The sequence below is a fragment of the Camellia sinensis genome, chromosome 5 (assembly GCF_055761805.1).
Source record: "Camellia sinensis isolate YWXY chromosome 5, ASM5576180v1, whole genome shotgun sequence".
Classification (NCBI taxonomy): Eukaryota; Viridiplantae; Streptophyta; class Magnoliopsida; order Ericales; family Theaceae; genus Camellia; species Camellia sinensis.
The window spans coordinates 95,494,798-95,518,574 of NC_138965.1; the positions used below are offsets into that span (position 1 = coordinate 95,494,798).

A 23,777-nucleotide genomic window follows, 5' to 3' on the forward strand; every position below is an offset into this window, starting at 1 on the left:
GTAAAATAGTGGAAATAAAAACATTTGTAGTCATCTATTTGCATATTGGTGAAAGATGTGGTTGGTTATTACTATTCATATTCAATGATTGATGCTAGGAAAAATGTTTTGATTTTCAAAAAGAATACATGAGAATACCAAAAAAATAAAAAACTAAAAATAGATCTTTTATAAAAAAGAATAACAGAAATTGTAATGGTCTGGTATCTAACATATGAATTTTCTTGCAAATAATAGATACTGATGTGCACTGCCAAATTTGTTTAATCACATTATTGCAATATTTCGTAACATATGGGCATTAATCTACCTAAAAAATACTTACCCAAAAAAAAAAAAAATCTACCTAAAAAAGTAATTAACAATTATAATATCCTTGATTGTCTTTGGCTCCTTAATATTTGGATATTAGTCATTGGGATTATTGCATTGCAATTTTTTTTTTTTTTTTGGTACTACGTGATGAAGGACATCTATATTTGTTTTGGGCTTAAAGTTTATTCTTTATGTTTTTGTAGTACGTGCCAACCATTTAAAAAGAGCAATTCTAATGTATAATGGTAGTTAAAAGTAGTCATCTATTTGTATAATGGTGGAAGATGCGGTTACTACTACTATTGAAATACATTTATTGATTGTAGGAAAAAAGTTGTGTCACAAAGCAACTCTAACCCTTTTTGTTTCCTATGCAGATTCTTACTTGTAAATACAATTTATAGCAGTGTCTCTTTCCTGTAATTGATTATCAACCTTGGTTTTAAATAATAGTATTCAATCAGTTCATATCAAACAGTATTGGTCAAAATATTGATATTGCAATTTCGAAATTCCGATTTATTTAGAACCTTGCTACTAACCCATTCCTAGAAAAGAACAGGGCATTGGAATTTGGAACCATAACCCACTTCTCTCTATCCCCAAAATGTTCACTATAACATCACCATGGATGTTCTTGATGTTCTTTCTTGTCAAATCATTCCCAACTAACTCATTTGCCTCCACATTCACTGTCACTAACAATTGCCCACAAACAATCTGGCCTGGAACACTTGTCGATTCAAGGACACAACAACTTTTGACAACAGATTTCAAATTGGATTTTGGCCAAAGTGTCAGAATTCCGGCATTTCCAGGGTGGTTAGGTCGGATATGGGCAAGGACAGGGTGCAAATTTGTTGAGTTAGGGGTGGGTACGGGCCAAATAGGGGATTGCGGTGGGAGGCTAGAGTGTGATGGCGTTGGAGCCGCACCACTTGCGTCTCTCTTTAAGATCACGATGGGCACCGGTGCCGATGAGAAAGACTTCTACGATGTCAACATTGTGGATGGTTATAATCTTCCTCTCATTGCTGCCCTAAAAGGGGTTTTTGGAGTATGCAATGCCACCGGATGTGTTTCAGACCTCAACACAGGTAATTAATGATTTTTTAATTTTTATTTTTCGTAAAAAAGTAGGATCTGGTGATTAGAGCGTGAAAACTCTTCCTGGGCGTGACAATAGGAGCTCTTATATACTAGAAGTCGAACGAAAGTGGCCTAGATGGGCCTGAAAACATGGGATTTGCTGGGGATATATGCAAGTGCTCCCTAAATAGAGGCCAAGTCAAAGTCTGATCCCAATCCCATGGTTAGATTGGCCTAGATGGGCCTGAAAACATAGGATTGTTGGGGATATATGCAAGTGCTCCCTATATAAAGGCTAAGTCAAAGTCTGATCCCAATCCCATGGTTAGATTAATTATTCAATGTCCTTGGCACACTATGTTGACGGTGTGCCTATCTAATAGCAAGGGTATAATCTTGCATGACCACACACAAAAAAGAAAAAGAAAAAAAAAAGAGGGAAAATCACAAAACATTGTTTAGGCACAACTATGTAGTGTTATGAGCTACATTGGTTTCTCACCAACTGGCGCTTGGAGCTTCATGTTAGCTCTAAGCTCCTCTTTATTGATGTATCCAATCATACTTTGTATGTTTCATCAATAAAGATTTTTTTTTGCCGATCAAAAAAAATGTAGTGTTATGAGAAGGTTGAATAATTTCTGCTACCAAGATTATAGTTGCAACGAGCAACGCCTCAGGCTTAATGGTTATGAATCTTATGCTTCCAACAACTATGTATAGACTTTCGACCTCCTGTCCTCCAAACCACCTAACCACCATCCTCAAATGTGTTACAAATTGTGAAACAATTAATTAGAATCGGTGGGACACAAAAATAGAGAAGAATAAAAAATATAAATTATAAATCACACACATACTACAATGCAATATAGGGTTACATTTGCAGTCACTATGATTCATGGTTGTCTTGTTGATGATGCTCAAGTAGTACTGTCGTAAATAAAAACTTTGCAGGTTGCCCAAAAGAGCTTCAGGTGGTCGATGGGGACAATGGTGGAGTGGGAGTGGTTGGATGCAGGAGTGCATGCGAGGCATTTGGGCTAGACCAATATTGCTGCAGTAGGGAGTTTGCTAACCCAACTACTTGCAGACCGTCTTCTTATTCCCCATTTTCAAGATTGCTTGTTCGAGAGCTTATAGCTATGCATTTGATGATAGTACCAGCACTTTCACTTGCAAGGCTACCAATTATGCCATCATTTTTTGCCCCAATCTCTCTTCCAGGTACATACATCTTCAGTTTTTTTTTTTTTTGTAAAAAATGTTTGAAATTTGAACCTATCTTATAAATTTAAACTTGGTGGGGCACAATTCAATGAATTTGATCCACTAATAATATTATAATAACTGCATTTATGCATTACCATATGATGCATTTTTACTGCATTAGTGAAAGACAGTGGTGTGTCCAGTTAAACCAATGTAATAGTTAATACAATTTGATACATAAATACTATCATCATAACATTATTATTGATCCACACATTTCAAATTCTAAATGAGTATTTTTTTTTAAAAGTTAATTACTACTTCAAAAGTTATAATCAACCATTGCACTTTATAATATTTTTTTCCTTCCTAATAGGGAAAAATTTAACTTGGCATGAATGCAGGACGATGAGATCAAATGGTGCAATACTAATACCAGCTCCGCCAATGATCCAATTTCAACACACTATTAACAGAGAGATCTCAGACATGGTTTCTTCCTCAAACATTCTTTGGCCCATTCCATTAATGTCAATAATCATTATAATACTCCTCTCCTTGAATTTGTTCTTTCAAAAGTAACGTTATATAAACAAAATTTGTATATAAGAATTTCATTTAGTTTTGTATATAAGAATTTCATGCAGTATGATATGTCACGTTTATATCTATACTCATTTGTAAGTTAAAATGTCTATCATGGTTCGTAATTATAAGAATATTATTATCACATTATTCTGGTTTTAAATTCTATTTGTATATCATTTTTCTCAACTAAAACAAGTATTTTCTCAGTGCATTGTTCCAAGATTCTTTTCTTTAACGCAGTAACAAATAAAAAATAAAAAATAAAAAATAAAAAATAAAAAATAAAAATATTTAATTTTGATCTTGTCCGGGCCTATTACAGTCAACCCAATTTTATGATTTTTACTCTCCTATAGTTCCAGATACCTTAACAAATTTGTTGAAGTAGTTCATTGGCTATTTAATAATTTATCATTTTTTTTTGTTGATAAATTTAACTCCACTTTTGACTTTTTTTGGGGGTACTATTCATAGAGTTAAAATAGAAGTTTGTAATAGTATTTAAAGAGATAGCTATTTAAAACAAAAAATAAATTTTAAATTATAATTTAAATTTTAAAATTAAATTTGTTGAGTTTTATTTTTTGTATAAAGATGCCAATTATCCAACCAATTTTATGCCTAATCAAACGCAGACCCAAGTCCCTTATAACTTACAATCTTCTTGACATAGTCCAAGAATCAACCTTTTTTTTTACTTATTCGCCAAAAGTGTCTGAGCATAGTTGCCCTGTTCCAGTCCACTTTTAAGAGTTTTAAACCCCAAAACCTATTCCATTTTAGGAGCAAGAGAAATGTTTGGGACCCCTCTTTTTAGGGGTTCCATGATCTCCAATTTAATTCTGGCCTTTGATGTGTATATGGGATTCACTTATGTATGTATGGGCCTCATATTACGAGTGTTTCACATTATGGATGGTCAGGATGAAAGTGGGGGTCATGTATGTTTGGCGGTCTCTATCATAATTACAACAAATAAGGATTTCATGGGAAACTGATTGGAATCTATTGAAAGCATCTTTACAAATTTTTTAAAATATGGCGATTGATTATTATAAGTAGTCTCATTTTATTTAATTTGTTCTAATAGTTAATGCAATAGTTATTTTAATATTAAAAGAGACTCTTTAAATAGTTCGTTTGGATGAATTCGTAATATAAAAAGTAATGTTAAAATATATGAAATAATAATTAAAAAAAAAAGGCTAGATAAACAAAGAGTGTACTTTTTTCTTTTTCTTTTTTAAATAAATGAAAAGTAGTTTTGAATTTTCTCTTAGTGACCTAGCTAAATTTGTAGGAAGTGGATTTGAATAGAATTTCAAAATCCGCTCTGCGTAGCACCTTTGAAATAGACTTTCACAGCTCGTGACTTTTGAAGGAATTCCTTTCGATAATTTTATCAAACATAAAAATAAAAAATAAAAAAGTTTTTGAAAAGAATTTTTATACTTAGGAAGGATTTTGAAAAGTGGCTCCAAACGAAACCTATATATTTTCAAGCCATAATTGGTATCTTATTAAAAAGGCATTGTAGAAATTTCAAGGAAAATTACTCTTTTTTTTTAACCGTTACTCATTACATCAAAAGATGGGAATGTGAGTTGTTATTTATGGAAAAAAAAAATATGGAGTTTGAAAGGCAACTGTGACAAATCTTACCAAAACTAGACAGAGATCTTTTGGCTCCATTTTCAAACACACTCTAATTCATGATTAAAAATTAATTAGTTGTGTCAATTCTTCATTAAAGATTAATTACTTTTGACATATCGTGTGACATAATTCCACTCCAATATTAAGCATTAAATATCCGATTATTACTCTGGGAAATTTTTAAGCTTCGAATTCTGTTAAAGACTCAATGGCAAAAATGATTTCATTCATTTTAGGGAATGTTGTGCTTGTTTTTATTCATGTTCCTTTATTTTTTTTCATAACTTTAGGGGGGGGAAATTAAATTCAGTTTACATCGAACTTAAAAAATTCATAATTACCGCCATGATTTTTTTTTAACTTAATGATTTTGTGCATGCTCTTTTAATTTTCTCCATGATGTACAGATATATATAAATGAATTTTTTATTTAATACACAAAAATATGGGTTCCACTAAACACTTGTGTCTAATAGTAAAAAAATCATATGAAAAATCTGTTTTTTCTTTTATTTTAGGGTTTAGGGTTTATACAATCATTCCAAAAATAATATTAAAGAATACATAGACCCGATTATTCCTATGAGAATTTTGGGAGCTTAAAATTCCATTAGGAAAGAAAAATAAGAAGCATGGTGCATTGATGAAAAAAGGTTAAATATGCATACAAGCATTCCATTTTTCTTTTTAACCCAAGAAAATCCTCGAGTTGATTTTCTCCTAGCTTGTAGGGAACTATCAATGAAAAAACGGAAATCAAACTTAACAAATTAAGCGAATTTTAGTTTCCATTTATTGTCTTGTTGATAGTTTCCATTGTTATTTGATTATTGTTCCTTAAAGGTAGAAAGTTTCAAAAAAATTGCTGTCTTTTTGTCCCAAAATAGTTACAACCTTTAGATAATGTAGGAATCTCATATCTGTGATATGAATTTATCATCTCTATTATGCATCTCACTGGTCATTCCTCTCTCTATATATACAAGGGATACCACAACACAAAGTTGCGGTAAGAGCCTGTGTGAGAGGGAGAGAGATCATGGAAGAAAAACAAAGCACCATCTCAATTTTTATGTTCCCATGGCTAGCACATGGCCACATCTCACCCTACTTAGAGCTAGCCAAAAAGCCCTCAACAAGAAACTTCAAGATATGCCGATCAAAAAAAGAAACTTCAAGATATACCTATGTTCCACCCCAGTCAACCTCACTTCCATCAAAAGAAAACTCTCTGAAAAGTACTCAAACTCAATCCAACTAATTGAACTCCATGTACCACCATTTCCTGACCTCCCTCCGCCGTACCACACCACCAAAGACCTCCCTCCCCACCTCATGCCCACCCTCAAAAAGGCCTTCGACTCTGCCGAACCCAACTTCTCTCTCCTCCTCAAAGCCCACAAACCAGACCTCCTCATCTATGATTTTCTTCAACCTTGGGCTCAGGTGGTCGCCGCCGAGTATGGTATTCCGGCGGTGGACTTCATCACTAGCAGTGCCACTGCCACCATGACCGCCTTCATGCACCACCTCTATAAAGACCCACTTATCACTTTTCCTTTTCCATCGATTTATCTTCGTGATTATGACAAAGTAGAAGTATCCCATTTTGCTCAATCCTTCGAAAAACCTCGACAAGGACAAGACTCGCTGTTTTGAGTGCCTTGATCGGAGATTGTTCTGATCAAAACTTTTAAAGAAGTTGAAGGAAAGTACATTGATTATCTCTCTGGTTTGGTTGGGAAGAAGATTGTGCTTGTCCCCCTTGTCCAAGACTGCGTCCATGACAACGATGAGAGAGGGATTATTGGGTGGCTGAAGAAGAAGGAGCTGCGGTCCACAGTGTTTGTTTGTTTTGGCACCGAGTATTTTCTATCGGAGGATGGGATTGAAGAGATAGCTTATGGATTGGAGATTTCTGGTGTTAATTTTGTATGGGTTGTGAGGTTTCCAATGGGAGCAAATACAAGTGTTGAGAAGGCAATGCCTAGAGGGTTTGTTGAGAGGGTAGGAGAGAGAGGCATGGTGGTGGAAGGCTAGGCTCCTCAAGTGAATATTTTGCTGCATCCAAGCATTGGTGGTTTTGTGAGTCACTGTGGGTGGAGCTCAGTGATGGAGGGAATGAAGTTGGGAAGTCCAATCATAGCCATACCAATGCACCTTGATCAGCCTGTAAATGCCAGGTTGGTGGAGGAGATAGGGGTTGGCATGGAGGCTGTGAGGGACAAGAATGGGGTGCTTGATCGGAAAAATGTGGCCGAGGTGATTCAGAAGGTGGTGGTTGACGATGGTGGGGAGGCGGTGAGGAGCAAAGTAAGGGAGTTGAGTGAAACCCTAGGTATCAAAGGGGAGGAGGATATAGATGGGATGGTGGAGGAGTTGGTGAGGCTTTATAGTCAGAAAAAGAGACACGAGTAATCAGTTGGTACTGTTAGAATTCAAGTTTAGGTGTCTTCTTGTTTTGAATTAGGTTATATAAACTTCCATCGTTACTATTTAGTTATTAGGTCAGGTGATCGTATATTTACGTGTCATTCTCTAATTAAAAGAGCACAACATATGCGATATAATTCAGAGTTTTTTTTTTTTTTTTCCTTTCAGATTATGCTTTAACAAAGAAAGAGGTGTGAAGAATTATAAATCTTGTTTCTCTTACATGTCTAAATATGTAATAAAAATTTGATTTTTTTGTTATTGATTTTTACTTTATTTCATTTTATTTTTGTTTTACTTTTTTCTTGGTGTTATTGGTTTGGTCAACAGCCACTTCTGCCAGGGTTGTGAATTATATAAACATAGTAGGTGAAACTTGGTAGATAAAGTAAATCAATATACCAGGTACAAGTTAATTTCGAAGAACATACACTTTGTTTGGTTATCATTTTTTAAAAACACTTTTAAAAAATTTATTTTTTTATTTTTCGTATTTTTTTTGTTTTTACTGATTTTTTTTAATATGTTAAGCAATTTTTTTAATTTTTAGACATACCTAACATAAATATACCTAAAAAGTAAAAAAATTTGAAAAAAAACCTTTTAAAAATTCACTAAATACCAAAAATATAAAAAAAATACGAGAATTCAGTACATTTTTTGTATTTTTATGTATTTATTAATTTTTTAAAATATTTTTTCACAAATTTTTTACTTTTTGGATATATTTAAGTAAGGTGCATCTAAAAAAGTAAAAAAAATGTTTAAAATTTTAAAAATATTCATTAAAAATAAAAAAACACAAAAATCAAAAAACTTAATCCAAAAAACTCAAACCAAACAATTATTTTATTCTCACCATCTCTCTGCAATTCCATCAGCTTCTTCTGTGACAACTTCTTAAATTCTAGAAAAATTTTATTATACACAGTGTATCATATGTCCTAATTAAATCTTAATTTTAATTTTTTTTTTGAATTTTGAATTTTTTAATTAAAAATATATGTTTTTCCAAATGCAACCCTTAGTCGAATATAGAGTATGAATGGATAATTGATTTGAATTGAGAGTAGAAATAGCCAAGGGCCAAATTTGTCATTCTCCGCCCTTGCCTTGTATCGTATCAGGGATAAGTCAAATAATATAATATATTATCAAATGGTGATTCATAATTAATGAAAGTCAAAAGATGCAAAATGAAAAAGAAATTAATGAAAATAAATAGTAAGTGTAATATTTTGCATTTTCATTTACTTTTTGGAAAAAATTCATTATTTCTTTTTTTTTTTTTTTGTGTGACAATTTCCCTGTCATCAAAAATTCATTATTTCTCTTCTTGTTTTTTTTTTGACAATTTCCCTATTCAGTTCATTAATCTATAAAAAATAATCCAAATCCAAATCCAAATCCAAATCCAAATTTACTTTTCCTGTACATCATTTCTTCACATGGAATTAAAAAAAAAATAATAATAATACATTGTTCAAAGCATCTAAACTATAAACTTAATCAAAAGTAGTAGCATATTAAGCATATCCAAAACATCCAACACAAGTAAATTCCTTACAATCAGAAACTTCAAGCATGTACATAATGATTCTAAAAAAACTTCCAAGCTACAAAATCCTATGACAATATATTCAAAAATTTAAAATGTAATCCTCTAATGCTCCCTGAATTACGTTCCATCCATTACCAATCTGTCAAATGTATGAAAAAAATTACAATATTGAAATATTAGTAATAAAATGCTTGATCTCGAAACTATGATATACCAAACACAGAAGTCACCTCTAATTTTGAAAATTACAATATTCAAAATGTCCTAATGTACTAAACAAACTATAATTTGATCCAAAATTGAAGAATAATGAATGAGTGGTTTGAACGGCTTGAGATGTAATGAATTTGACAACTTTCTTTCTTTTTTTGATCGGCAAAAGAAAAGACTTTATTGATGAAAAAGCGTATACAAAGTATAGAAAATTACATCAATAAAGAGGAGCTTGGAGCTAAAAAAGCTCCAACCTCCTAGTTGGTGAGAGACCAACAAAGAGACAAAACCAGAAGGAAACAAAAAGAAAGGAACTCAAAAAGAAGGGAGCGAAACAGGACAAACAGAGTGAGCACTAAACCTCCTTACAACCAGCATGAACAAAAAGGTGAACATCCAAAACCAGCTTAAAACCATACACCCAACTAGCAAATCATCCAAGTTACCATGAGTGAGCAACCATAAATCAATAGCAAAACCAGCAGCACGCAAAAGCAGCCCAGAGTAGATAAATCATCCTTCCCAAACAACATACACATCAGCAGCATGGTTCATACAGATCAGCAGCAGTATACAGATCAACAAATGGAAGTGCAGAACCCAAGACACTGTCTACCAACTGCAGCCTTCCAAGGCCACCTCAAATTAGATTCAGAACATCAACACAATGCAGCCCAATTGAATTCATAACAAAACAGCTGAAAACTCCCCTGCCTACCACTTGAAACCTTCCAAATCCAACTCAAAACAGATTCAGAAACATCAACACAAATGCAGCCCAACTGAAATCACAATAAACCAGCTTAATCAAACTCCTGTGCCTACCAACTGAACTTAGAATTCAGAACATCACCACAAACTAGCCTAGAGATCAGAAGCAGCACAGAACATAGCATACCAGGGCTCAGAAACAGAACAGCATAAGACAGCACAAACCAGAACTTGTGCAGATCATCATTTCAGTAACAAAAGCAGAATCAACCCACAGAGCTTCAGCAAGATAGCAATTAGCTACACACAGAGACAGACCTGATCCAGGTTATATATAACATCGTGCACCGAATAATTAAACCCCTTCAAGGATGAGAAAACCCACAGAGCTACTCTAGCCTTTATTAGATCTTCCAAAGCATTCTAATCCGGTTGTACCTTATTAAATAAACAATCATTTCTGCTTCTCCACACTGACCACATAATTGCTAATGGCAGTGTTTTCCAAACTGCTAGCATCTTCTTCTTCATTTTTATACCTGACCACGACAGAAGTAATCCCTCTACTGTTCCAGGACTAACCCATTTGTAATTCCACCAGTTCACTAAATTGGCCCACAATTTCCAAATGAAAGGGTAGTGAAGAAAAACATGATTAACAGTCTCCAACTCAGATCTGCAGAACACACAGAGAGCAGAGACATTTAGGCTTAACACTCCAATTCTTTGCAACAATTCAGAGCATTTAATCCTTCCTCTCCACGCTAGCCAACTCAAGAATTGAGCTTTGAGAGGGGCTAAATTGTTCCAAATACACCTAGTGACTATAAACTCTACCCCTTGACTTGCTTCCAACCACTTCCAAGTTGATGCCACAGTGAACTTTTCAGACGGATGAGCTAACCAAGAACAAGAATCTACCACCCCTACCTTGAGCCTAGGCGCATTCTACAGGAGATCATTAAGTTTTCGCACTTCCTCATCTTCCTATGCTAGGAGGGGTCATCTGAAAACCAGATTCCAATCTGAATCTGACACTCTTCTGTGGAAAAAATCAACCAACTTTCCATCTTTGTCAACTGATAATGTGAATAATCTGGGAAAAGACACACTCAGATTTTCGTTGTGACACCACTTGTCAGACCAAAATTGCAGTCTTCTACCATTTCCAACAACTAGCCTGAAATTTTGCAAGAAAAAATCACGCAGGGCAGTGTTAACTTCAGCCACTGATATTATATCTTTCCACGTATGCGACACCACAGAACTAATAAATAAGGGGCACCAGCCGCCTCCTAAACCTCCATACTTACTACATATCACTTGCTTCCACAAAGCTGCCTCCTTCTTACCATACCTCCACCACCATTTAACTAGTAGACACTCATTAACCTGGCTTAGGTTTCTCACCCCTAGCCCACCTTTAGTTTTACTTAGGCATATCTCCTTCCAGTTAATTAAGTGCACTTTCTTCCTGATTTCAAACCCTTCCCAAAGAAAGTTAGCTTGAATTTTGTGAAGTAATTTTGCAATACCCATTGGCAACTTGAAGATGGGTAAGAAATAAACTGGTAAGCATGACAAAATAGACTTGATCAATGTTAATCTTCCAGCAAAAGATAAATACCTTCTCTTCCAAGAAGCTAGCTTACTCTTAAACTTGTCTATCACAGGCTTCCAAGCAGCCTTTCTCCTTGGATTTGCTCCTAATGGTAACCCCAGATAACCCATTGACAACTTTTGGCTTAGGCAATTTAGTTTTTTTGCCAAGACCTGGACAATATCATCTTGAACACCTACCCCACACACCTTACTTTTGTGGAAATTTATTTTGAGTCCAGACATCAACTCAAAGCACCTTAAGATTCTTTTCACAGCTACAACTTCCTCCCACTCAGCTTCACAAAAAATAATGGTATCATCGGCAAACTACAAGTGTGTAATTTTCAACTCAGATGGACCTGCAGATACTCCTCTAATCAGTCCCACTTCCTTGGCTCTTTCCAAGAGAATGTTCAGACCCTCCGCTACAATATTAAAGAGGAAAGGAGAAAGCGGATCTCCTTGCCTAAGACATTTCATGGGAGAGAACTCAGAAGTAGGTGAACCATTTACTAGCACTGAAATTTGAGCTGTGGATATGCAAGTCTTCATCCACCCCACCCATTTCTCTCCAAAATCGAAAATTTTCATCATCGAGTACAAGAACTCCCAATTTACGGAGTCATATGCCTTTTCAAAATCCAGCTTGAGGATGAGACCTTTCTTCTTTGACCTTTTTCACCAATCCACCACTTCATTGGCAATTAGAACCCCATCTATAATATGCCTTCCACTCAAAAATGCAGTTTGAACTTCACTAATAATCTTGGGCAATACTTTCCTCAGCCTTCTTGAGAAGACTTTAGCTACAATCTTGTATATGGAGCTAATCAAGCTGATTGGCCTATAATCTCCTAACCCCACAAGGTTTTCCTTCTTAGGAATTAAGGTAATGAATAAATTATTTATTCCTTGAGCTAGCTTTCCATTAGAATGAAACTCATTCATCAATTGCATAAACTCTCCTTTCATGATGGCCAAGCACTTTTGAATACATTTTAGATTAAAACCATCCGGCCCCGACGCTTTATTCCCGTCACAATCTTTAATTGCTTCCCAGATTTCATCCTCCAAAAATTCTGCCTCTAACAACTCAGATGAGTCAGTTGGACTGATTGAGTCGAAAAGACCTGATAGCTTTGGTCTACTTCCAATCTTCAGTGAAAAGGTACTTGAAATGACTTGCCACTGCCTGTTTAATCATCCCAGGCTTATCCTGAATCACACCATTTACAGTAACTGAGTTTAACAAGTTTTTCCTTTGCCTTTTGGTTGCCATTAAATGGAAAAATCTGGTATTTTTATCCCCATTTTCAGCCCAGGCCCTTCTAAATTTTTGAAGCCACAACCATTCCTTCTTCTTACTCAGATCCCAAACTAATTTTCTTATTTCTACCTTTCTTTTGATCTCAGCATCCTGTAGATTCCTTCATTCAGCTATTAAATCCCACTCACGCAGTTCCTCATCTGCTTGTTTCAGCTTCTCATCAATGTTACCAAAGACTTCACTGTTCCACCTCTTCAGGTGGACTTTCAGGTTACCCAATTTTTTCAAAAGTCTGAAACTAGCCCATCCACTAACCTGGTATCCTTCCTAACAGTTCTTCACTTCTTCTTTGAATTTGGGATGCAAACACCATGCATTAATAAATCGAAATGGTTTTGGGCCCCAATCCCTCTCATCCTCCATAAGGAGTATTGGACAGTGATCAAGATACACCTAGGCAGTCCCCACTGTTTAAACTTGAACTCTTCCAGCCACCTCGAATCGATTAAAAATCTATCAATTTTACTCCATCTATTTCCATCCATCGCATTACACCAACTGAACTGCCTGCCTAACATTTGCATATCTACCAACTCCAATTTTTCAATAAATTCATTAAAATCCTTCATCCCTCTTTCCCTTCTAGAGCACCCTTTTCTTTCGCTCATAAATCTGATTTCATTGAAGTCACCACCTATACACCAAGGGCTTGGGTAGGACGGATTCAGTGTTGCTAGGGACTCCCAAAGTTGCCTTCTTTTGAGCACATCATTGGGTGGGTGCATACACATTAATAAGAGTACAATTAAAAGTATGATGGGTCATACCTGATAAAAGCATGAAGTTCCTGGAGCTGCAACACTCCTTAAGCTCAAAAATCTGTGGATTCCACACGCATAGTAAACCACCAGCACTTCTTTCTGCACCCACCTCCATGTACTCCAGCTCCTCCCATGGCCATAAGGACTTTACAAAATTATCATCTACTGAGCTTCTCGTAGTCTTCTGTAACAGGACATCTACCTTTCTCACCCGAACTAAACTCTTTATTTTTGTTCTCTTCTCAGGTCTTCGCAGACCCCTAATATTCCATGATAATAAAATCATAAAAAAACTACACAACTCCTAAAATCTCCTGCCTTGAGTCCTGACCAGACTTACGGCATTACAGTTTCCCCTTCTACTCTCTCTATATCATTTTCTTCGAGTTCAGCCAACTTGCCAATCACCTCATTTTCCTTGCCTTCAAGGTCTAATCCCATAATTTTCCCAACTTCCATGGTAGCTTGGGCTTCATTTAATAACTTATTTCTCCTCCTGGTGTTGAGACTTTGCTTTACTGACATTGATATAGCAGCTGCTGCTGCTCTGAAGATAGCTCCTTGCTTGAAGTAGTTGCTACGCATCACTCTTTTTTGCTTGATCTGTTTTTTGTGCGATTTTGACCTATTTCACAGATTAACACCATCCTTATAACATCTATTTACTACTGCTTCAGTGGGCTTTCCTTTCCTTACTGGGTTGTCTTTGACTGTTACTCTTAACTTAGCTTGTTGTTGAACAAGGGGCCTAAGTTGAGTTTGGGCTACACAGTCACTTAAGTTTGAATAATCAGTGATGGGCCTATCCTCCTGCACCCCATCCTGAAGCCCTTCCAGCACCACCTCTAAGTTTAGCTTAGGCCTTAAACTCTCTGGCCCACTAAGGCTTCTGATAAACCCAGGAGTACATAAATGGCCTTCAACAATTTGAATTTCGTTTCTTGGGGTTGCCGTATTCACCAACCTGCCCTCCAGACTATCTCCTCTGACTTTTTGATTTCCTATGTCATCCTCTGTTTTTTTTACGGCTGATACAGATAAGCACTCATTACCTTCATCTTTTTCCCCTGCATCGCAGTCCACCATATCCTGTTCGTCACCTGCTATCTCATCTTTTCTGCTCAGCTCCTCCTTCTTTGTGTGTTCATCTTCATGTTCCTCCTTGTCTGTCTCACCATTTTTTGACAGTTGATCTACTTCGTCTTAAGCCATAGAACCAGTGACCTTATTTTCCATGTAAGAACTGTTGCAATGACATGGCTTTCCTGCTGGTGGGATCTCTTCACACACTCTAACTAGGAACAGGCTTCCATTACATTCAACATGAATCACCGTGTTGATGAACTCCATTCTGGAAGTAATTACTCGTACCTTCCCCCACTGAAAAGAATTTTGAGTAGTAATATCATCATCAAATTGGACAACTTCACCCCACAGCTTGCCATTGTCTCTGAATGTATTTACACTCCACAAATTAAATGGTACACCTGCACATGTGAGCCACACACACCTTTCCTGTTCAACGTACTTGCCTTTTCCCCAATCTGTAATAGAGTCACACCATTCTAGCATCCACTCTTCTAGCTTGGTTCTGGCCTCCCTTTTATGTTGCTGAGACTTGAAAGTTAGCAGTGCTAACCTTCCTTCTCCTTCTTTGACTCTTACTTCCTCCATACCTCTTTTACCGACCTCCTTTTTAAACTCATCGAAGGAAAAAAAATGATTTCAACTTTACAATTACACTGTCATAAAGCCACCCATTACCGGCTTCGAATGCCTTTACAACCACCTTCATCTTCTCATTATTGCCACCACTCTGGACTACTTCTGCAAAAGATCTTCGACCTATACCATCTATCATTCTATGCCCAAAACTCCTCTGTGGACGCTGCATCATCGGATCATCTCCTCTGTTTGTCATTGTATGCTGCTTAAACTCTCCTTTTTTGAACTCTGCTATCTTTACTTTTAGGGCCTTATTATCGCACCATAAGCCATCAGCCTTCAGCATTGCCATTTCAGCAGCCACCTTGCAATCATACCTCACAAAACCAAACCTTGACCCCGTCGTTTTTCGTCTTTTGGATGGGATGAAGGCATCCTTAACTACACCAAACTTATTAAACAGAGTAAACAAACACTTTGAAGTCATTGAGTTTGGGATCTCATCCACAAAGATAGTAAACACTCCATAATCCACTGATCTACTGTTTTGGTTTGTAGCTCGTCTTCTTCTTAGCACCGGATTCAATTCTCCAAACTCCATTTTTCCTAATCTATACTTGAAAGTCTTCCATCTCATTTCACCTCCTTATTACCATCGTCGAGTTCAATAATCAGATCTTTCAAGAAAAATTCCATCGCATCTTTACGTCCTTCTTTGTGTTCAGCTTTTTCACGAGAAAGATAACATTTCATCTTCACGAAAATTTCTGTCATATTCGAGGGAGACAATTTGCCTCCATTATGAATTTTGACTATTTTAATACTGAGTATTGTCATGAAAATTGGGGCAAAATACATAATCATAACATTTCTACCTTCTAAGATATACCCTAAAGGATAACCAATAAGTATATGTGAAACATATAAGCTGCAAACAAATATAACAAAACAACAAAGATTACATTTTTTAAGGAAAAAAAAAACAAAAAACAAAAAACAAAACAAAGTTGGAAATTTTAAAGGATTAAAGAAGGTGGGTTAGCCCTTCGGTGAAGAAAAGAGTTGTTGTTTGTGTTGTGTCCACATTGCACTGGTTTCTCCATCTTTGTTGGAGAGAAACAAGTGTTCTTTGATCCAACCACCAACTATACAACCCACCCCTTATATTATTATTATTAATATATATAAATGATGATGGATTGTAATGATAATGAACAAGTATTTTCTTTGCTCATCTTCAAACAAATCATTATCTAAAGGCTAAAAAACCTGTAAATAAACCTCTTTAATTATAACTACAAGAATCAAAAAGTAAAATGAATTGTACACAACAATTTATAATATATATAAAATTGATAGATGTTATTTCAAAAATAAGAAAAGCCTCTAATTAAAAATTTCATTTTAGGCCTCAATGGTGGTAACTGTAAAATAAATAAAAAGTTCAAGGATTGCCTAGGAGTGCTAATTTGATGACTTTAAATTTCAGTTTCAGGTAAACTCTAATGATGAGTAAAGGTTTTGGTATCAAGTTTTTCAAATCAAAAAACACCCTTTGTCAAAAAACAGGGTAAAATGTCTTCTTAGGTCATTGGAATAGTCTCAGAAATCTAACACTGGTCATTCATATGAAAAGTTCATTAAATTGACCTATTTCATGAATCTAGCACTAGTTTCAAACACATGAGACACATAAATCCACTAAGAAAGCAATATGAGTAAACAAAACATAGCATATCTAAACCACAAATTCCAGGCATGGTCAAAAGAGGCTTATGCCCTATTTTCAATCTTCAACTCAATATAAATTAGCTATTTCATGAATTTAGCGCCAAATGACCTGTTTTTAGTCTTCAACTCAATATAAATTTCATATACTTGCTTCTAATGTTCTAACCTTGAGTACTGTAGACACCCCATTTTTTACCACCCTTAAGACTTGGGCACTACTAATGCTTTACTTGGTGATGAAAGGTGTGCAGGGCAAATGTTCGATTCCTTCGGCAAGAGGAGAGTCAAATCCCAACCTTACACCTCATTTTGGATTGAGACTATTTTGAATGGTTTTTAGACTTTAAAACCCTCTCTTTCAAAATATTTTTGAAATAAAGTTCCTACGATATTCCGATGCTCGCATTTCGTTAAATGTTGCGCTTTTCGGTAAACCGAGTAAGGACAAAGTGGAAATGAATGAAAGAGAGATGAAATCTTTGAAAAATATTTCAAAACACCTTGTTTAGGGGTTTAGAGTTGAAGAAAAGAGGAAAGGAGAGAAGAAAACTAGTTTGGGAGAAGTTCGACATGAATCCGGGTAGGACCAAAACTGAGCGGCTTCACCAAAACAGGCATAACTTTGTGCACAGTTGGAATTTTGATGCAAGGCTGCCACCATTGGAAAGCTTACTTCTGGGGCTTCAATTTAGACACTTGCCAGCCACTTTTTGGCCTTGCCAGCCACTTTTCTTCCCGACCAGCCACCTTTTTTTGGTCGACTAGCCACATTTTCTGGTCTACAGACCAAAAAAGTGGTCTGCAGCCATGCTACCACCTTCCTCTCTCTGTGCAGACCACCTCCTCCCCCTTGCCGACCACTTTTTGTCCCTGCAGACCACTTTTTGTCATCGGCCGACCAGTGCAAGTAGCTGGCCGACCACTTCAACTGGTCGGCAGCTTTCCTGCACTTTCTGCAGATATTTTTCATGCCAGCTGTTGGGCACAGAAAGTATCCTCCATACACGTGTATGGAGGGATTGATTCAAGCTCGAAACTTGTTCAACAAGCTTGATGCTTGGTTTTCTATAAAAAGGAGCCTCCTCCCTCTTGTCTTAGGTTCAAAAATTTTGCATTAGGGTTATACATATATCTCTATCTCTATTTTGCTCCTCCTCTCTATATTTGTCTCATTTTGTGCTTAAAAGTGCCATTTTCTTCACACTTTTGCACACAAACACATAGTGAAACACCTTCACTCTTGAGCTGAGGTTCTTGGAGGTTTGTTTGAAGCTCAAAGGCTTAGTTTTTCCTCAGAAGTTGCTGATTTGCTGTGTTTCTTCAAGGGTGAGGCTCTAATCCTTGTAAAGCTTTGTTTCAGTTGCTTAACTTAGCCATCTTTGCATGCTTATTTTGACCTAGTTTTCAACTGTAAAAAGCTTCATTTTCAAGTGCTTAAAATGTTTGTTTAAGGCTTTGGTTGTGTTGGGGGTGGTTTACCCCGTTTGGTGGCTTGTTTGGCTTTGTTTTGTGCCATCACTTTAGGCCTTTGTGATCACCTTTATTTGGCCTCTTCACCACTGAATTCCAGAGGAATTTTAGTGGTGGAAAGTGTGTTTTGAGGTCTTAAATAGGAGGGGGTTGTCCCCCCTCCTCTTCTCTTATATGCTTGTGTTAATGACTCATCAAAGTAGCATGTTTGTTAAGCATGTTTTGGCTCTATCTCAGCATATTTTTGGTGTTGTTTTAGCGTGGCATAACTCTATTTTGGGTTGGTTTGATAGCCTCTTGCATGCTCCTTGCACTTGTAGTGCAATTTCATTCACTAGCCTAACATGCATCATGCTTTTGACTATCATTCTAGCATGTTTTTGGCTCGACTCTAGCAAGCTTTTACTTATGTTTTGCCATGATTAAGCTCTATTTTATGTTATTTTGGTCATGCATGCCTTGCTTTGTATAGCCATAGTGCATTCTTGCTCACTAGCTTTTAGTTTCCAAGTCACTAACATGCATTCGTTGGGCTATTTGCATGTGTTAGGATCATTTGGTATGTGATTTCAGTGTGTGTAGTGTGGTCATGCCCTCACATCTTTCATTCTTTCAATGCTTTTGGAGGGTTACGCTTTATGCCTTAAGCATGAGCCAATATGCATGCCATCTTACCTAAGCTTTTGGGCTTCCATTTTAGTGTGTTTTTGGTCTTATTTTGCCATGATACAACTCTAATTTTTGTTAGTAAAGTCATCTCATGCTTGGTTTTGGTAGGTGTAGAGTAATCATGTTCATTGGCCTTGCTTACTTGATGTTTTAGCTTACCATGCTAGCTTGTTTTGGCTATACTCCGTGCATGTTTTAGCCTTGATTTGACATGCTCTATGACTGTTTTGGGTTGTCTTAGCCATATGGTTCATGTATTGCATAGCTATAGTGCAAGTGCCTATGCTAGTTTCAAGCTTTGAGCCCCCTAGCATGCTTCATTTGTGACATGTGCATGATTTGACATCATTTAACATGATATTTCAGAGCATATAGCATTGTCATATTCTCACTTCTTTCACTCTTTGAGTGTCTTTAAGGGTTATGCCTTTGTGCCTTGCTTATGGCCTAATGTGTATGCATGCTTGTCTAGACTTGTGAGCTCCCATCTCAGCATGTTTTGGTCTTTGTTTTGACCTAATTGAGCTCTGTCCATGGCTGGCTCAGTCATTTGTATCATGTATTGCATGCCTCTTGTGTAGTCCCTCTTGGTGGCCTTATGCCTTAGGCCCTCTTGCATGCTATACTTGTGTTAATTGAGTGGTTTGGCATCATTTCATACATGATTTTAGTGCATATAGTGTAGCTACACTCTCACATTTGTCACTTCTTGATCATGCTTGAGAGTTGTATTCTTAGGCCTAGTTGATAAGCTAATGCATGTGCATGCATATCTTGCCTTTTTGTGCCTAAGTTTTGGTGTGTTAGCCACTGTTATGGAGCCTCATAGGTCTGTCCATATTCGGTTTAAGTCCATTAAGCATCGTATTGCATGCCTCATGTGTAACATGTTTTACTAGCTTTGATGCATTAGCTTTTAAACATGCCATACATGCATTGTCCATATGATAGAATCTTGTGCATGCATTGTTTGCATGATAGAATCTTGCGCGTGCCATAATAGCATTGGTAGAATTGTGTTTTGTTTGCATGTTGTTGCATTGCATTGTGTTTGCATGCCATTAGCATTGATAGGTTGATCATGCTTATGTTGTGTTGCATTGTGTTTGGATAGAGTGTTAATCCAAACACGAGAAACGAGGGGCGTTTCATACTTGAAGTGATGAAATGTGCCTCATTTCTAGGTCGTCGACCCTCTTGATCATGCATGATAGAGGTTAAGGCCCTTATGTGTTATTTGTGCATTCATTGAAATTGAATTGTGCAAACTTGGCTTCTTGGCCATCGTGTATTACGATGCTCAGTTGGTGGCCCGAGAGTCGAGTACCACACTCCCTTGAGCTTAGGAAATGATATGGAGGGTGGTTGTGCATACATATCTTGCAAATACACTATCGTTCCCCTTCTTGTTCTCTGTTGCAGCAAAATGGAGTTGGGCAGAATTTTCTGGTCGACAGACCAGTAAAAGTGACTGGCCGACCACTTTTTCTGGTCTGCAGCATGTGTAAGTGGTCTACAGGTGGTCTACAAGACCATTAAGTGGTCGGCAGCCCTCTTGGAGGTCTCCATGTTGGAGTAGAAGCTATCTGGAAGCTTGTGCAGTGTTCTGAGATCAAATGCAAATAGAGGCAAGTTGGGGCATAATAATGGATTTCCGAACGAGGCGACCGAGCATGCATGCACTTCTCGCCTCAAGGCTTCTTTGAACTGCTTTGCTTAGCTAGCTAGCTATTTGGTTCTGTACTTAAGTAGTTAATGCACTTAGCTAATCAATTTGTGTTGTAATACCTAACTAGTTAACTTGTTAGTTAATTAGCTTCGCTTTGTAATAATTAGTTTAATTAGCTTAGATTAGCTAGTTAGCTTATTATTCGGACCCTCTGTCGAGAGGGAAAATTTTGTAATAAGTGTGCGTGCGTGTGACGCATGTCTTCCAACCCCATTTCTTTTTCTCTTTTACTTATCAGATTTTGATGGTTAGTTTTAGGGCATGTTTCAATTAGCATACTTATGCTTCGAATGTTTGCATTCATTCATCTGTCTTGCATGCACCGGGCTCGGCGCATCATTCAAATTGCATTATCTTTCAATACACTTACTTGAATACGTGTTTCAAAGCATGTTATCTAGTTGCATTCACATAACATCTTAGAATAGCCGAGCCTATTTTAGTTGCATTTTTTATATGTGTTGCATTGGGCATTGTTGACATAGCTAGGATCATGCCTGATTTCTAACTAGTTTCTTGTTTTGGCTTGGAGTACACTGTAAATGTTTATGCTTTAGCATCCTTGCATGTGTGTAAGTGACTGTCATGATAGCATGCTTGCCATGAGGCTAACTGCTTAAGTGTTTTAACTGTATGAATGCCTGTGGATGAAGGCTTTATTACTTGAATTGGAACAATTCATCAAAATGTGCGTTTTAAGCCCACTTTGCGGAGTGGTAAAATCATGTTATTTTCTAAGCCCACTTGAGGGTGGCAAATCCGCGTCTTGGCCTACTTGCGAGTAACATTTCCAAACCATTTTCGAGAAACAAACATGAAATGTTTTGTTCCAATTCTTGTGATTGAGTCTATACTTGTATGTTGTGCACATCACATAGTAAGCTAGCTAATAAACTGGAATAAGAACACGTGTCTTCAAAAACAACATATCATGTTAGTAGAGGCCGATCCCTTGATCGGGCGAGCGGGGGTGCTCATTTCAGGACCTTCTCCTCTCGTACCCAAATTCTCGAGCCGAGGCAACTTTGGTGATGACGGACACGTGGCCTTAGGCACAAGTCAGGATTTCCTAAATTTCCCAAAACAAAACAATTAGGTAGCGACTCTGAAATTTGGCAAAGCAGTCCATGTTTGGCGCTTTTTGATTAAAATCGATTTTCCAAAACGATTTGCCGGATTTGGACTCTTTGGTGATTTATCGGTCTTACATTACACTTTGTGAGATTAGATTCAGAACCGTGACATGAGTCCGAACTGTAGTAGCCAAAACAACGATTCGCGCCCTCACGCGCGGAGCGGGAGTACAGGGCGGTCTACAAGTACTAACCAAGTGTCGTTTGTTGCTACAAGTGTCTTTAAGTTACAGTGAGGTCCTCGTATTTTTTTATTCAAACTAAAAGATACTTTATGTTCCATCTATTTTGCGATTGAATAAAATTAGAAAGATGAATAATTACTTTTTCTGGGATGTTTTCAATTTCTTTCATTTACAAATTGTGTTGGTAGTGTAGGTCTTGTTTTGAACACAAGTAGGTTGGTTGGGTCAAGCACATCCCACCCAAAGTCCAATTCTTTGGTGGTTAGCTTGGGAAAAAAAAAGTAAAGACCACAGCAGCAGCAGTAGCAGCCGCAATAGTGGCAATGCAGTAGCAACACAAAAGCATCAATAGCTGCAGCTATCATTGAAGTAATGTCACCAACAGGGGATTGTATTACCTTCACTCAGCTTAAAACACTTTCTACAAAGAAAATGTGCTTCATGCCAACTGTAGATAAAAGTTTAAGAAAAAATTGAATCATCATGCTCTTGATGAAATAAAAACAAAAATAGAAAAACAAAAAATGAAAAAGATGATATCAGATATATTTGTTGTGATATCTTAGGTCACTATGCAAGACAATTACATATCATGGCATCAAAATGATGTTCAAAGGTTGAACTTATCCTATTTTGAGCTCCTCACACTTTCATGGGAAAATTTTACAGATATCAATTGGGAAACAAAAAATTGCATTAGAAGTATCACCACAACTCAAACCAGAATTGTTGGAATTTATGGTTTTATAGGCTTATTTTGGGCCAACTTTGAGCCCAAATTTGAGTGGGTCCCAAACATCTTTTGGGGTGGGTCCAAAGAGGTGACGTGTTCCTTACCGCATGGCAAATCACACGGTGAAGACGGTTTATCAAAAATATTTATGAGTGAATTGGAACTTGACGTCGTTTTCGGATTAGTGGAATAGACAATTAAAGAGTAAAATGTGGGTTTCCTTAAAATGGGTTATCCCATATTGAAAATTCAAGAGAACTTATGTGTGTATATAAGTTCTAGGTGGCAACACTTGGGTTGGGCCCCGAGGGGCACTCCAAGTTTGTAGAAGGGAGGGGTTATGGACAAAGTGAGCCTTAGCTCAAACCACCACACACGCGTGCGCCGCCGCCACCGTCCGTCGAGTCGGGTGCGAGGTGCGAATTGTGGGTTGGGTCCTAATATTAATTTTTTGAACAAAATTTATTTGAATTAATTTCAAATTCTTGTGGGAAAATTAATTTAAATTTTGCGCCAATTTTTTCTGTCCAAACAGAGCCCTTCTCTGGTCCAATTTCCAACAGGTTCAACCAGTCCAAACAGTTTTTCAATTTGTTTTACACCGGAAAGATTCAAACAGGTTTCCAGCAGGTTCAAACAGGTTTGCATCTGTTCAATTTGAAACTATATCTGTTCAATTCAAAAGTACCTGTCCGGTTTGAATCATGCTTGTTCGGACAGATCTGAATGGTTACCAATCTACCTATAAAAGCAAAACTCTTCCAGCATTTCTAGCATCTAGAAATTTTTTTTTTGCTCCCGATTTTGCTCTTTGGTTGCATTATTCTTCATATTATTTTTAGGAAAAAAATTCAGAGAATATAGAACACAGGTTTTGTTCGTCGTACAAATTATTTGGAATGCTACTACAATTTGTGAAGATCACTGTATCCTGAGAGATAGATGCCATTTTTCCATAAGCACCATAGAGGGGGAATCTGTCTTAAGGACAGAA

At 36.8% G+C, this 23,777-nt stretch overlaps 1 protein-coding gene and 1 pseudogene across 1 annotated transcript; both read left to right on the forward strand.

Moving 5' to 3' along the window:
• Positions 1-592: 592 nt before the first annotated feature.
• On the forward strand, positions 593-3,164 carry LOC145790160 (pathogenesis-related thaumatin-like protein 3.5). Its single transcript, XM_082867984.1, has 3 exons — positions 593-1,412; positions 2,362-2,631; positions 3,021-3,164. Exons 1-3 carry the CDS (start codon positions 923-925, stop codon positions 3,026-3,028), a joined length of 768 nt encoding a protein of 255 aa, XP_082724110.1. The 5' UTR covers positions 593-922; the 3' UTR covers positions 3,029-3,164.
• A 2,735-nt stretch (positions 3,165-5,899) lies between these two features.
• On the forward strand, positions 5,900-7,278 carry LOC145791548 (beta-D-glucosyl crocetin beta-1,6-glucosyltransferase pseudogene; annotated as a pseudogene).
• Positions 7,279-23,777: the final 16,499 nt, after the last annotated feature.